The sequence below is a fragment of the Cynara cardunculus genome (genome assembly GCF_001531365.2).
Source record: "Cynara cardunculus var. scolymus isolate 2C chromosome LG 3, CcrdV1, whole genome shotgun sequence".
NCBI classification, from domain to species: Eukaryota; Viridiplantae; Streptophyta; class Magnoliopsida; order Asterales; family Asteraceae; genus Cynara; species Cynara cardunculus.
Window position 1 is genome coordinate 27,367,976 of NC_037530.1, and position 16,733 is coordinate 27,384,708.

Sequence of the window (16,733 nt, forward strand, 5' to 3'; positions counted from 1 at the left end):
TAATAATAACCGTTTGATGATAAAATGAACGATCAAGATCGGTTCACATAGTTTGTACCATATGGTTGGTTTCTATTTGAACCAGCCCCTATATAGATATATATATATATATATATATATATTTTACGGTCGGTTTGGTCCAAACTGCTCAAAAAAGATTCCAGACCGTAGATCGGACCGGACCACCCGGTTTTGCTATTTTCCAAACCGCTAGACCGCTCAAACCACCAAAAACGGTCCGGCTTGACTTGGTTCGGCCGGTTTGAGCGATCCAACAGTTCTTTTGAACACCCCTAACTTTACATATCATAGTTAATTTAATAATTCTAAAAAAAATATTAAATTAAAATATATATCAAAGTTCTATTATTTTTTAAACAAAAGAAACATATTACTTTAACTTTTATATAATTTATAATTTGTTAAAATTATTATATTTTATGTGACAACTGAAGAACTATCTTAGTTTTTCATATTTGAAAAAGTACATTCTTCTCTCATTCTTTCAGTATTAACAAATTTGTCACCAACCATATTGTTTAGAATTAAATGTCTTACATTCTTAGTTTCCACAACGAATCTGTAATCTTTGTTTTAATACAAAATATATAACTGAAAATTGAAAATCTATTGCATTTATATTCAACCCCTATCTACAACATATCATGTATAAGTTATTACTTTCTAGGACCAACACATAGTAATACTGATGTATAAATGCTTGGCAACGATTTTAAATAAAAGTACAAGGCCACTTATTGGGGTTTAAACACTAGTAATAGTGTTAGTTTGATAAATGGAGAAATAAATCAAGAAGTTAGCATTATACTTCAAGTTAATTATTGTTTAGTATGCCAATGGTAAATTGGTAAGTTATTTGTGAAGTAAGGCAAAAAAAAATCTAGAAAATGGATTAGAAATGAATTGTATAGGCCTAAATTGTAAGTTTGAACCGACCCTATCTCATTACCATGCAACGATTTAGTAAGCGATATATCTGAAGTTGTGTGCCAAGGTCGGGATTATATTTTATCATAGCGACTTGCCTAAAAGTAGATCTAAAGCTATGACAAGCCAGAGACCATGTACGAGGTCTACTATAACACCCTTTAATGCCCTTGAAGGCATACATCATACTCATCTTACAAATATCCATGATATGCAATAACATCTTAACTTAAACAATACGCAACATAAATATTCTAACAACTAAAAGTTGAAATGATAAACCCAAACTCAAACAAACTCAAGTCTGATAAAACATGGTCCTTAACTTGAACAAAACATCGATGTTAAGAAAAACGTGAAACATATCTAAAATCGACTAAGTCTAATAGATTGATACTTTCTTCTTGACTTTTATCAAACCCTGACTTTATGTCCCATTCCAGTCCCTAGGGCCTAAATCAATTAGCTTGTAAATCAAGGACCGAACCAAAAGAAAGACAAAATAAGAACTATACCGGTCAAAGCTTGATGAAAGGGTATTTATGGAAGGTTCGTACTTGCTTACATGGAATTAACTAGGCACTTTATCTAATAGAAAAACTAAATCGAGCTTGGTTAGTATCATTTAGGACCATCAAGCTAAATTGGTCCTAGTTCCAGACCAAAGATCGACTACCTTGTGCATCTCTAGTATAAACTACAAAACATAGATAAAGCTACAAGAGAGTGATCAAGTGAAAGCATATGCCAAATTGGATTTTAAATCCTTTTACAGGTTGGGGTGTATTTACTTGAGTAGTCGGGCATATGCCAAATTGGATTTTAAATCCTTTTACAGGTTGGGGTGTATTTACTTGAGTAGTCGGGTTACCCAGCCAGATCTTCAATCTATCCTATGACATTAAGAAATCTCTAATAGGATGCATTAGTAGTTCAACCTATAGGGGCAACGCTAAGTGGTGGAGTCAGTTCCAACAACAACCCATAAAGACAAAGGTCTGCAATAAGACTTTGTAACTATAAATTTCTTAAAAGAAAAAAGAAGAAAGATCGTAGCCAAGTCTTGCTTACTATCTCTTAAGAGAAGTGCGAAAGTGTTAGTTTACAGTATCTCAAGCACAACGGAAAATAAAACTGTAACCCTCCAAGGACCCATACGAACCAGAATAAATTGGATGTTTCGAAATTATACCTTACAGTTAGAGATACTTTGAATCACAACAACAAACAAGACTTGATGCCTCCACGGTTCCACACGAACAATCTGAAACCTTTGTCTTCTCGTGATACTACTCACAGTTTCAAAACTTAGAAAGAACAACTTACTTGCATAAAATGTCATACATATAAATGGTTATGGATGTATGGCCTAAGACCACCACCATCTCTACACCTTTCTTGAGTGTAAGAATGGCCACACACTATCACTTTTCTTTTGAAGACCATCACGAGTCAACGAATTTATGTCCAACAGAAATAATATTTGATTTGTATTTAATTAGACTAAATCAATACAAATCAGATTTAATAATTAAACATTTTAATTATTGATACTTCTTATTCCTGTTTAAATTGTCTCATTTTTAAGGGTGTTACATTTACCATTTTTTCTTTTGTATTGATCGTTTCCTCATTACTTGATTCAACTGGAATCCAGACTGTAGGAAGATCATGAGGATCCCTTGAATACCTTTATTTCTTTGGTAGTTTAGACCATTGTGACAAAACCAGTTGAAATCTTTCTTTAATGTACTATGACCTTCTCACTCGAGATCGACGGTCCATTTTACATCCTATATAAAATCGATTTTTATTTTATTTTATCAAAACTCATTTTAATTTGTAAAACTCCTTTTACTTGTATACTTTAAAGTCATGTTTTTGTTTTAAAACGTTATAAAAGTATCACATATATACAACCACACATAATATATCACAATATATATAAAGTGCAAAATAAATGTGAAATGGTTACAACCCCCCTATGTGATATTCATAGAGCCAAGTATGAATACCATTACATAAAATAAAGTCGTATGATTCTAAGCCTTCTCATAACGCCTATATTTCTTGATTTCTTTTATACAAAATATTTTACATTGCAAACAAAGAAACCCTCGAGTTATATTCGAGGGGATTAGATGAGAGGAGAATATACAAAGAGAGTATATAGAGAAAGACACACGGTGCAAGTCATATTTATCAAATATATGTTTACATCCGTGACTAAGGGCTATAACCATTCATCAAGCAAGTCACATTATATATATTCAATCACATTGAAACATAAAACCAATTTGCAACACCACCATATGAAAATAATATAAAATTCATACGATGTCGAAAAAAGGTGATTCAAAGTTCTTTGGAATATTAACAAAAAGATCTACATCTTTTATGTTTTAGAATTTCAGAGATGTAGAACCCTCATGGGTTGAAATCCCAGTCAAACCCGTAGTAGGTTCGATTTTCGAATAGCATTACGACGCTATCATGGAAAAAATCATACAAAATTCATACTAAGTCTAAATGATGCGATTCAAAATCTTGTGAAAAGGTAACATAAAGATATATATTTTTATGTTTTAAGTTTTCGTAAATTCAGAATATTTCTCAGACGAAAAAACCAAAACAGTTTCGAAACAAAAACATAAACAGGAAAACAATTTTTGATAAATCATAAATGTCACGAAAACCGATTTAGAGGTTCGTAAGTAGCTCTGATACCTTTATTGGGTTACGGGATCTCAAGCACATTGGAAAATAAAACTGTAACCCTCCAAGGACCATATAAACCAGAATGAATCCGGTGTTTCGAAATTATACCTCACAGTTAGAGGGACTTTGAATCACAACAACAAACAAGGCTTGATGCCTCCACGGTATCCACGCGGACAATCTGAATCTTTTGTCTTCTTATGATGCTAGTCACGATTTCAAAAACTTAGAAAGAAAAGGGAGCATATGTTGTAGGTGATTTCTAGAGAGAATTGCAAGAACAATTTACTTGCATAATGTGATACATATAAATGGTTATGGAAGTATAGCCTTAGACCACCACCATCTCTACACCTTACTTGAGTGTAAGAGTGGTCATACACTATCACTCTTCTTCTGAAGATCATCCATAGTCAATCATTTTATGTCCAACATAAATAATATCTGATTTTTATTTAATCAAATTAAATCAATAGAATTCAGATATAACAATTAAACATTTTAAGTATTGAAATTCCTTATTCAGATATGTTCAAAGCATGTGACTCAATGGGTTCTCGACATGTTGGTAATAAGTATAAATCTCATATTTATATTTATAAACGATGAGCGGTATCTAGTAATATATCATCGTCACCCAAATGACGAGAATAATGATGCAACAAATTATCGGTTTGTAGTCAATTTTAGTTTACACATTTAATTTTTTTCTCCTTGATGTCCAACTTGAACACGAGAAATTGAATGTATCATTCTCGTTATGTCCAATTTCTAGTTTTTTGATTCTCAAATATACTAATAAAACAGATCATAATATCTCATATTAATTACCTGAGCATGTATGCATTTTCTCAATATATATTTATCAAGGAGTTTAGAGACATCAATCTCGTCATAAAGGAAGGACCAATCCTATCTAAATACATGCTAGTTCTACTGAGTGATATATAAAATATCCAATAATCATTCTATCACCCAGTTACAAAATGATTAAAATAAATGTCAGTATACTTCACTCACACACAACAAACTCTATGTTCTCAAGTTAAAGAATTACATGTACATTGACTACATTAGAAACAATTATGACATCCAATGCAATGTTCTCATAGTAAATCATGTCCGGTATACAAAATCTCAAACTTATACCCATATGTAAATTCAATATCTCTATATGATTCCTTATATATGCTAGTCATTATCATATTATTTCAACCTTAAACTCTATAATATATAAACTATGGCATTTATAATACATTATTTTAAGGTTATTTATTATGAATAATTAAAAGACATAATATAATATAGACATAATAAAATAGACAATTTTATTTATTTATTTATTTATTAATTTCATGAACAAAACTCAAAATTACATTAATCATATAATTGGTTTGGTTTGAACTTTTGCCATTCTAGCATTCCTATTCACCTTTCACAAAAAGGTTTACAAAAATGATGAATTTGTTATTTCATAAAATAAAGTGGACATAATCATAAATTTCAGAACTTAGGTGACTAGATTGTCAATATAGTAAAACTAGGTTGACCAAAATTTAAAATTTCAATTGTCGAACGATATGGACTATGGAGCGAGTGGTAGATAGGAGAGCACAAGTGTGTGGTGTCAGTTTCTCATCAACAAACTGCAACCTGCTCCGCCACCGCTCTCCGTCCTCCACCTGACAGGTACTATTTCCGATCACCAGCTCCGGTTTTCTTCCTTCAATCTGTAGAAACTGTTTACTCTATCCGCCTGCAATCTGCAGCAAGCTACATTCATCGCAAAAGTATGGTTGCTATTGTACGATTGCACTTTTATGCTGTTTTACTGATGAGAATAGATAACTATGTGCATCATGATTCTGTCTGTTTTGGCCTAAAAATATTTCCGACGTTAGGACTCTTGGAGACGATTTTCCTCGAGGTAAATTGTTCTCGTACGACCAGGTCGAGTTCATGGAACATGAACCGGAATCGGAAAAAAAATTACGTCGTTGAGATAAGGAGATGAATTCCGTTGTGATCAATTAGTAAAAATCTATAATTCCTGTTTCCCTCTGCATCTTGATTTCGTTTTTAGATGCATGACATTTTAATTGACAGTTTGTTTTGTTTATCTGGTAGAGGCTTCTTGATACAAGAATTCATGATATCGATGAGTTGTAATTGTTTCGATTGATCAAATCATTTACCTGCCAGGCTTTTATTGGTAGTATTGCTATGCATGAGTAACTTTATCTTTTTTTATGCAATGTTTTGGCAACCATAACCTAACACTTTTTTTTTGGCCTTATTGAAAAACCCTGGTTTGTTATAAGCTAGTACTTCAAACAGCTTCGACAAGCTCCTGTGGCTTTTTTTTTTCTAATTATGTCCCATATATTTTTTCAATTAAATTTTCGACATGTTCTTTTAGGTCATCTATTTTATCATTTTAGGTCATCTATTTTATCAGCTAGTGTTCACCACATGACAAGCTTGTCAGCTTCAACTAACAATTAGCTTTTCAACTAGTTTGACCAACATAGCCTTAGTAAAATTATATTGCCTGGTTTTGTTTTGCCATCCTAGGAGTAGAGTAGAAGAGGTGGGGTTGCAAAAATTGGGTACTTGAAGTGATTTGAATGCATACTTACTTGCCGAAAGGTAACAAACCTGGTTTTGTTTCTGGTTCATGACCACTCCTTGTTACCTAACTAGCTTAAAGCATGTGCATTGCAAACATGCTAATTTATATAGTTTAAATTAAATAATATTCCCATGGTACTTAAAAAATTATATTAGAGAAGTAAAAGGTCAAACCCTATCTATATATAAGGAAAAACATGAAAACGTAAATGGAAATACAATTCAATCAAGATAATTTATGCAAATGTGACTCCAACATTAGGAAAAGTTTAAGACTTCAATTTGAACACAGTTACATAACATGTATGACTTTCAATATAACTAAAAATATTTTACATCATAAGTACTGCCAAATATATGTTCAATCTTTTTTCCAAGTTTTTGAGTGACCTGTTTAGACCCGAAAGGAGGTCCATTTTATGCACAAACCAAGCAAGGAAAATAACATACAGGTGAGGTCTCCAAAGTATATATGTGTGTATTTTACTTCGCTTCAAAGTATCTTCTTTCTAAGCTGGGCCTTCTTGTACTCGATCTTTTGATATAGGTAAATTGCTCCTAGAGTCCTAGCCCGTGCTGTGGATCTTTAGATCATATTAATGAAATCAGACAACCCTTAGACGTGTAAATCATTCTTTTGAAACAGTAGTTATAGAATAGGGTGGATGTATAACAATTACAAATGGGTAAAGTGGCAACTTTGGCTTGAAATTTTTGAAAATAAATAAATGCTGCATTTAATTTAGGACATCTTCAAAAGGGAACTGTTACATTTATTCGAAGGGAATATGATGTATTTGCCTTATTGTTTCATTACTTCTTACAGTTGATGTACCAAGAATTGTGCATTATCCTGAGATACCAATATACTTGGGTGAACAACACCTGGAAAGCTCTATCGTCTACTTTGTTGTGCACATTGTGAAGGTTTATTCAACCTAGAAACATTTAATCCAATGTCTTGGTCTATACATGCTGCAGTGCAGAAGCAGAGAATTTTACCTCACCAAACCCTTTTTAGTTTCGCTAAACTTCAGAACATGAAAACAGAATTTAAGAATCCTTCAACTTTTCTTTCTTCTCCTCTAGATAGAAGTTCCATGAGATCATGGCATTTGAAGGATAAAACTCCATATGATAATAGAAGTACAGTTTCACAGTATCAGCCAATCCAATGTATGGCTAATGGAGATCTAGAAGAGTTGTCTGATGAAGATGAGGAACTGTGCCCTGTTGAATGTGTCAGAGAAATCAAGAAGGATGAAGAATTACTTGCAGTTCTAGAAAAAGCAAAACAAGCCAAGACCTTGGTTGTGGTCGATTTCTATCGCACATCATGTGGTAGTTGCAAATACATAGAACAGGGATTTGCAAAATTGTGCAAGGGGTCGGGCAACGAAGATGCTGCAGTTATCTTCTTAAAGCATAATGTGAGTTCTATTCATTCCATATTCATGATTTGCTTATAAATACTCCCATCATTCCGTGGAAATGTCTTAAGTTGACTTATGAGGGTCAAACAAACTTCCAAAAAGAATTTGAACTAATCATTATGCCATGAAGGGTCATTGGCCCAGTTCAAGGGCTCAAACCTCACCAAAAGTGATGAGTGTGCATGAATATTTGTTGTGTATAAATATTAAATACTTCAAAAAAAATGTAAAATGTGGCAGTTTTTCGTTGTCTTGTGATATGTTTTGTTCTATAGACCATTTTGAAGTGATCATGAAGTTCTGATTCATGCTGCATGCTACAGGTGATTGATGAATATGATGAGCAATCAGATATAGCAGAACGACTTCGAATTAAGGTATGATATATACCATGTTCTTCAAGTATTTATAAGTTATACCGAAGAAAAAACCTCTCTTGATTACTGCTCAACTCTTTGGGTAGAGGTGAGGTCTACCTACATCATACCCTTCAGATCCCACTTTCAAATGGGATAATACTGTTGGTTGTTCTGTACACATATTAAATTTATGGTGATAAAATGCAGACGGTGCCTCTTTTTCACTTCTATAAAGACGGGATCCTATTGGAAGCTTTTCCGACCCGAGACAAGGAGCGGATCAAAGCCGCTATAGAGAAATACACGGCAGCTGCTCCTGCTACTGCTCAAAATGCGTAAGCCATTCTGGTAATAATTGCTCAGCAAATCATAGTTAGATATATACCTGGCATGGTCCTATATATAATTCAAATCCATGCTGCATTGTAACAACATAGCAAATTGTTTTTTGTTTGTGCTTAAAATTAAGATACTATTCTTTTGGTCAATTAATAATAAATTAATTTTGTGGGTCCCAAAGCAAAATGAAAACCATTTTGAGATCACGTCAGATGCTATTCTTTTGGAACGTTCTATTTTTCTTTCTAAAAGAGTTATTCTCTCTCCTCCCCCCCCCTCTCTCTCTCTCTCTCTCTCTATATATATATATAATATGCACACAGGTGGTTGGTTTGTTATCAACTGATGATGTGAGAGATTCCAATTGAAAGCTATATCACTTGTATCGCCTAGTGATGGCCAAACAGGCCCGGCCCGGTCTGAAACCGTCGGATGATCGGGATGGGGACCGGCCAAGGACAGGACAGGACCGGTCCGGGATTGGTAAGGACCGGTTATAGGAACGTGTGCATATGAAGGCCCGGTGAAAAACGTTGCTAACCGAACCTTATGCTTTATGAAGGGCCGGTCCAATAATTGGACCTTTTTCCGAATTTGAGAAAGATGCTTGATAATAAATAAATGAGGTTGATTTTGGTCTATAAATTTGTTGTTTCGAGTTTTATAGGTATTTTGATGATTACAAGACTTTGACTAAAATACATGTCCAATCTCTTAAAATCTTGAAGGTGATGTGAACTTGTAATGGAATGGAGGGGAGAAAATTCAGATTTGAAAAGCTACAAACTCTATTACATTTAAGATTTAGTGATTGTAGAGACCAAAATAATAAATATTGATTAAAAAACATCTATCCATGACTTTGGCTCGCTATGGAATGAAATGGTGAATGTCCCTTTTTCCCCTTTAGGGCCAACTAAATGCACAAGTAGGATGGATATTAGATTGGATATGATATAACTTGACAAAAGGCTTTATAGAACAACCGGTGTAGGACTAAACATGACAAAATTGGCTAGAATAAAATGTATGTCTGATGTTTGGTATGATTAGGGCTAGATAGCACATGACAAGACAATTGTTCTTAAAATTTGTTTAATGATTTTATAATATCATATAATAGGTATAAATAACACAATCAAGTCGATAGTTAAACAAATAAACATTTTTACACAATTTTTATTTACATACATACATACATACATAATAGTATCAAATTTGATCGCAAAATTTTATATAATTGATAGTAGTTTGAAAAAACTTGGTTCGTGTAAAATAAATACTATATTTTATTCGGGTTGGAAGAGACTTGTGAACTGTTGTAGGCACGTTGGAGACTGGGAGGTTGTTGCAACTACAATGCTGGTGGAGGTAGAGGCGGTTGTGACTGATGGACGATAGTGACTATGGAGGATAGTGGTGGTTGGCTGTGATGGTTGCCAGTGGTGGAGGAGGTAGTTGTGACTGATGTGGTGGAGATAGAGGTGGTCGTGGGCGGTGGTCGTGGTGGTAGTGGAGGACAACGGTGATTGTGGATGATGTAAAGATGGCAGATAAGATGCATGGTGGAGGTTGTTGCAACGATAATAGTGGTGGAGGTAGAGGCGACAATAGCTGGTAGATGACACTGATTGTGGAGGATGTAGAGATGGTGGGTAATGGTAGTGGTGGCAATTGGCAATGATGGAGGAGGTAGTTGGGGCTAACATGCAGAGGGTAGAGGGTAGTGGCGATGATAGTGGTAGCTGATGGTGGTGGTGATTATAGTGGAGGTGTTTGATGGTGGTTGTGGATGAGGTTGTAATAGTGGAGGTGGCCGACGGTGGTCGGTGATGACTGTCAGTTGCCACTGGTGGTGGCTATGACGAGGGGTGACGTTAACCATTAAAACAAATATAATATTAAGGTTGATATCAAATGATAGTAGATTGGCAAAATTTTAGTTTATCTCTCATCTTTTTCCTACCTAATTTGGTTTGTACTACATTGTCCCTATCACATGTCAAGGCAAAGGTGGAATGGTGAGTTTTTGTCCTGCCTCATGTTCCCTAAACATCGGATAATGAGATTTGTCTTGTCCCATCATGTCCCGTCCCGTTTCATGTACCAAACGCAACTTAAATGTGCGCTTGATATACATGACGATGAGACAGACCATACAAAAACTTGTTATCTCATGCTTGACGCGATATTAGATTGAGATTAACAAGTCTAAGTGGTACAAACATGCATTTTTTATGTCCCACCAAAATAAGAAAAAGCAAAAATCGGAGAGATGTAACAAGATTAGTAAATTATTTAACTACCCATGTAAAATTAAAACTTTCAACAATCCTTTCATCTGATCGTCTATCCCTAACCGGTCCCATCCCGTTCTGTACAGTCCAATTCCAGTGGCGGACTCAAGATTTTTACCGAGCGGGTGCATCTTTAAATACCCGTAAAGTTGCTGGATGTGTTTAGTCGAATTCCGTGTTTGAGTTTTTTTTTAAAGTTTTTTGGTTGACTTCAAAGAATTTTTAAATTTTTTGATTGATTTCGAGAGAATTTTTTGATTTATTTCAACACATGTGTACCTTTAACCGTTCTAAAACTCTAATATCTCGAAGCACACCCCAAACTTTAGTAGATGCACCTTACATAACCAAACAAATTTCCTTCTTACAAATTAAGGTTGAGTAGTAGCACGAGACCCCTCATGTGAAGGTAGGTCCGCCCAGTCCAATTCAGTCTGTTCTTGAGTTATATACCAGAACCGTTTGGCTTGATTTCGTTTTTACCCATTTCAACAAAACTGAATAATAAATGGTATACATATACATCACCCTTCGAAGCGCACCCATTGCAATGTTACCACGGACATCATGGGGATGTTTACGAAAATGGAAAATACAAAGTGTTTGCAATATGAAGATATTGTTGAATTCCAAGTGCTTCCTATATCCTTCAGACAAGTTTTTAGTGTACGGAAGGCCATGGATCTAAAGAAACCCTAACAGAAGGTCATTTTAACCAAAGGACCCTATTCTACTGTGACTCATGATGAACATTTGTGCATAGGTATTATCATTTCTGGTAAGGCTGCTATGAAATATAAAAGCGAATTCTATTGGAACTTAACATTTCAATTAGCTCTCAAAGGCTAAGGTCGTTGCTTCTTGTGAGATAGCATTATGATAACTTCCCTCATCTTCGACTTAGGAAACTAAACTCGAGTAACTAAAACATGATTGAAAGAACCTAGTTTTTCAAAGATGACGTTTGTTAAATCATTTGAATCCTGATCTCAATCTATTACAAACCATTTCTTTTTTAAGAGCCCAATCTATTCGTGCCAGAAATGACCAAACCAAACAAACCCAATACATCCTACTCGAAAGTAGGATCAAGAGGAGTAATATGTATACATACCCTTGGTTTGTGTACTGTGTTGGATATGGAGATTGATTTAGGGTGCCCTTGGTTCGGATGGGTATTCCATTCCATTTCAATTTTCTTGCTTGGATGAAAAATAGAGATCAAACAAATATTTGTTGGTCAGGGATTAAGGTTTCTCTCTGTTTTAAAATGAGATGTTTATCCTCTATTTGATTATGTCATGATGTATGTTTTCTAAAAAACGTGATTTTTTTTCGATTTAACTTTAGATTTTATATCTTAACAAACTCGGCTAATCACACCGTTTAAGGTTTCTTAGATTCACACATGTCTGTCATGAAATCAAGGTTAACACGAAGTTGTAAATCCTTTCAAGCTTTATTTTGAATATTCGATCACAAACTTTTTATATAATAGTAATTAATTTATATGAACGTAATTTTTTTTAATATCATTGTATTATTAAATAATAAATAGAAAACATATATATAATTATAGATGTCAAATAAATTTGACGTCTTATGTTACGTATTAAAAAACGCACGTACTCGCCGTGGCATGTAAAAGGCTTAAGGCTTAATTAGGTTATCGTCACATCACGCCTCATGCCATTTTGAACGTGTGACTTTTTTCAATTTTTTTATTTTTTTAATTTAATTTTTTAACCTTTGTGTTTTTGAACTTCTAATTTTAGAGATTATATCTTTACAAACTTAGCTAATCACATCAATCACAATTTCTTTGATTCACAGATGTCAGAGACTCATGATTAAAACAAAGTTATAAAACATTTCCAAATCTTATTTTAACCATCTGATCACAAATTTTTTATATAATACTAGTTAATATATATATATATAGAGAGAGAGAGAGAGAGAAAGAGAGAGAGAGAGAGAGAGAGAGAGTTTGTTTCAAATACAATCCGTCGCATTTGTACAACCAATGCAACCCAATAAATTGAGATATTTATGAAAATGATGAGAGTTCATTTATCATGATTTGAATATTTATGTAATATGAACATGGTTCATTAATTATGATCAATACTTTATATTATGAAACAATCAAAACTTCTATGAAATAACATATTAATCAAATGAAATGAACGGTTGAGATTGGGTTGTATTGGTTGCACAAATGTCAATGGTTGTATAATAACCAAACTCTCTCTCTCTCTCTCTCTCTCTATATATATATATATATATATATATATATATAGAGGNGTATAATAACCAAACTCTCTCTCTCTCTCTCTCTCTCTATATATATATATATATATATATATATATATAGAGGTTGGTTATTATACAACCCTTGACATTTGTACAACCAATACAACCCAATCTCAACCGTCCATTTCATTTGATTAATATATGATTTCATAAAAGTTTTGATTGTTTCCTAATATAAAGTATTGATCATAATTAATTAACCATATTCATCTTTCATAAATATTCAAATCATAATAAATGAACTCTCATCATTTCTATAAATATCTCAATTAATGTTCAGATCTGACGATTGTAAATCTAATCCAAGGGTTGAAAATTGGTCTTACGGGTCTCATGAAAAACCATTGGTCTCACATGATCCCAAGTCTCTCTCTCTCTATATATATATATATATATATATATATGAATATTTAACACATGATTTAGCAGTTCGTTGAACAATTGTTGCGGACAAACACAAATAGCAAGCAAAGTCTTGGCTTCCTTCGTGGATCCAACTGCACTCACAAAAATTTTAATATCATTATATTGTTAGATACTAAATAAAAAACATGAGTATAAGCATATATATCTATACTATATTATAAAACATTTGACAAAAACTCCTAAAACATTTTTTATGCATGAAGTATTGTTTATTGATGTATATTACTTAAAATTYAAAATTACAAGTAAATTGCGCGTAGGTACAACTTATTAAAGCTTCATGTTTGAATTCATGTAACTAACTGCAGATAATCATAATCAAATAGAGAATAAACATCTCATTTTAAATATAAAAAAGGGCAAAATGCGCAAAATAGCAACCTACTTTACAAATTTCCTTATTATAGCATTCTACTTTTAGTTTTTCTTATTACAACAATGTACTTTCAAAATATTTTTTATTAGGGCATTGTACTTTCAAAAATTTACCCGTTATAGCATTGGGTAACCTTTTAAATTAAATTTACCCATTATACCAGGTTTCTTTGCCACCTCATCGTCCACGTAGGCTGTCCACTTGTACGATAATGCTGACATGACATTTTTTATTACAGCATTGTACTTTCAAAATTACTTTATTATAAATCACCAATTTCTATTACAACATTATACTTTTAATTTTAATATTTTTATCATTTAAACATTGTAAATTTAATGGCAAAATGCGCAAAAAATATAATAACATAAATTAAACATGTTTATAAAATATCACTATTTCACGAATAAAAATATCAAAAAAAAAAAACCATTCATTCATCGAGTTCATCATAAATTTCATGGCTTACTTTGTAATACCAAAACCTAAACAAGTAGACATTTTTTCAACAAAAAAAATCATCCTATTCACATTCGTCTAACAATGTTATTTAATCAAGTGGAACCGCTTTGTCACAACTACTACCTTCTCCATCTTTCTCAACGGTATTTTTCCATAGGTTGTTCAAAGTTATCATTTCACTTGACCTCCTTTTTTTTGGGATGAGCTTTGGTCGTGATTCCACTTTAGATGGTTGTCGTTCAAATTAGTGAACAAATTAGTATGCAATTGATATATAAAATTAATATGAAACTCGAAGATTTTACATTACCTTTCTAACATCCCTTTGTGAACCTGTTCCGCCTCGTGCACCCCCTTTACTGCTTTGTCCATGAATATTAGTCCTAGGTCTGCCTGGTGGGCTAACATCTTTCAGTGGTGCATCTTTTTTCTCATTCTTGCATGATCTACTGTTATGACCTGCTTCATTACATTTGGTACATGTCATTCTTCTTCCTTGTCTTCCAATATGTCCTGTTGAAGTCAATAATCTTTCCACTGCATCCCTTCTTCTTTTAAGTTTTGGCCTTCCAGGCAATCTTTTTGGCAACGGCGGCAAGGGGCTGATATGATTGGTTTTCAGCCACATTTTGATTCCATTTAAAGGTCTTAAATAATGATTGTGTGACTGAATAAACATGCTTTTTTAAAACAATCTGGAACATAACTTTCTAGAATCTTGTTTACGTACAAGATTGCAGCCATAGCATGGGCACATGGCAAACCCGATAGTTGCCACATTCTACAAGTACATGATCTTTCGTCTACATCAACTATGAAAGCATCTAACCCTCTTTTAACCTCAAAAAGATCACCCCCACATGGAAGTACATGCCAAAATCTACATGGAAATGAGAAGTTAGTGAATTTATAAACAATGAGTACTAAAGCATATAAGTGACAAAATAATACCTTTGTTGTTCCTTTAAGTGCTCAAATTTTTTCCTAATAGCAGGGCATATATCATCCACCCATTTCCGAGATCTCTCTCTCATTTTATCCCTTCTTTCAATCATTATCACTCTAATAGCTTCGAGCAATGTAAGGATTGGTTTTCTTCTAGCATTTACCAATAGTGAGTTAAAACACTCATTAATGCCATTTTCGACAGCATCACATGCTCTATGCGTCTCAAAAAATGCACGAGACCAAGTATGAGGTGCTTTCTCCATAAGGTACAAATATGCATCAAGGTTGGCCGCTTTGGTTTCACATTGAAAAAAATCAAAACAGTTAAGAAAAGCATAAAAGGACAGTTCTAACAGCCTAAATACATTTTAACAACTTAAAACAATAACAAACAGCTTATAATAGCTTAAAAACAACTTAAAACAGTTTTGAAAGTGTAAATACCTTTGATTTCAGACATCACTTCTTCAAATTGTTGTTCATATGACGCTTTAAAGGCTGTCCAGAAAAGGTTTCTGAATTGTACACCGCTAAACTTCTTCCTAAAATTTGCATAAATATGTCTAGCACATTGTCTGTGTTCAGCTACCGGGAGCACATCCTTGACAGCCTCAATCAGCCCCTGCTTAAGAAACAAAAAGTTATTTTTTTGATTAAAAATAATTATAAGAGGCATAAAAAACACACTTAAAACGATGTAGAAACGACAAAACAAAATGTACCTTATGTTGATCTGAAATCAAAGTTGTACCAACACCATCATTCAAAGATAAGTCTTCTTTCAACAAGTTAATAAACCACGTCCAGTTTTCTTTGTTTTCAATATTCACCACCGCCCAGGCAATTGGGAATATTTGATTATTGGCATCTCGACCAACGGCTGAAAGCAACTCTCCTTTGCATGTTGTCTTTAAAAAGCACCCATCAAGCCCAATTACTCTTCTACATCCACTAATCCAACCTTCTTTCAATCCTTGTAAACATATATAAAAGCCTTGAAAGTAAGTTTTCCCATCGGGATTGACTTCAACACTCATTTTTACTGTAGATCCAGGATTGGTTCTTCTAATTTCTTCACCATACTCCCAAAGTTTATCATAATGTTTCTTCATGCCTTGCTCAAATTCACTAATCGCATGTGTCCTAGCCCTAGCACATTGGTTGATGCTCACTAGACACTTGTATTTCTTCATCACAGCAGATTGCAAGTCCACTAACTTCATATCAGGATTTTCCCTCAATCTACTGGCAAACTTCTTAGCAATAAACTTATAGTTCATCAATGAACCAAATTTAAAGTTTTTTTGCACACATATGCTCATCCACAAGAGATTTCACTTGGAACGATCTCTCATTTGCCATCCAAGTTGCCCATAATCTCCAAGGACATTTCGGTTGATCATCACTAACTTCCCTTCTACATCTTGCTAATAGCTTAGTGTGATCATTCCTTTCGAAACATATTTGATAACCATTGGCTAAT

The 16,733-nt window shown here is 33.6% G+C and overlaps 2 protein-coding genes across 3 annotated transcripts; one reads left to right on the forward strand and one right to left on the reverse strand.

The window, feature by feature from the left end:
* The first annotated feature begins 5,255 nt into the window (after positions 1 to 5,255).
* LOC112509392 (thioredoxin-like 4, chloroplastic) lies at positions 5,256 to 8,608 on the forward strand. Of its 2 annotated transcripts, none has more exons than XM_025114330.1 (4): positions 5,256 to 5,355; positions 7,124 to 7,727; positions 8,054 to 8,107; positions 8,297 to 8,608. In XM_025114330.1, exons 2-4 carry the CDS (start codon positions 7,254 to 7,256, stop codon positions 8,426 to 8,428), a joined length of 660 nt encoding a protein of 219 aa, XP_024970098.1. In that variant the 5' UTR covers positions 5,256 to 5,355; positions 7,124 to 7,253; the 3' UTR covers positions 8,429 to 8,608. The 2 variants fall into 2 exon arrangements, with proteins under 2 accessions (XP_024970098.1, XP_024970099.1); XM_025114331.1 differs by lacking the exon at positions 5,256 to 5,355 and adding an exon at positions 6,275 to 6,315.
* A 4,852-nt stretch (positions 8,609 to 13,460) lies between these two features.
* On the reverse strand, positions 13,461 to 16,530 carry LOC112509086. The gene is made up of 6 exons (XM_025113959.1): positions 15,973 to 16,530; positions 15,695 to 15,872; positions 15,254 to 15,542; positions 15,033 to 15,182; positions 14,613 to 14,904; positions 13,461 to 13,535 (listed from the first exon to the last, which is right to left on the reverse strand). Exons 1-6 carry the CDS (start codon positions 16,528 to 16,530, stop codon positions 13,461 to 13,463), a joined length of 1,542 nt encoding a protein of 513 aa, XP_024969727.1.
* Between the last annotated feature and the right edge of the window lie 203 nt (positions 16,531 to 16,733).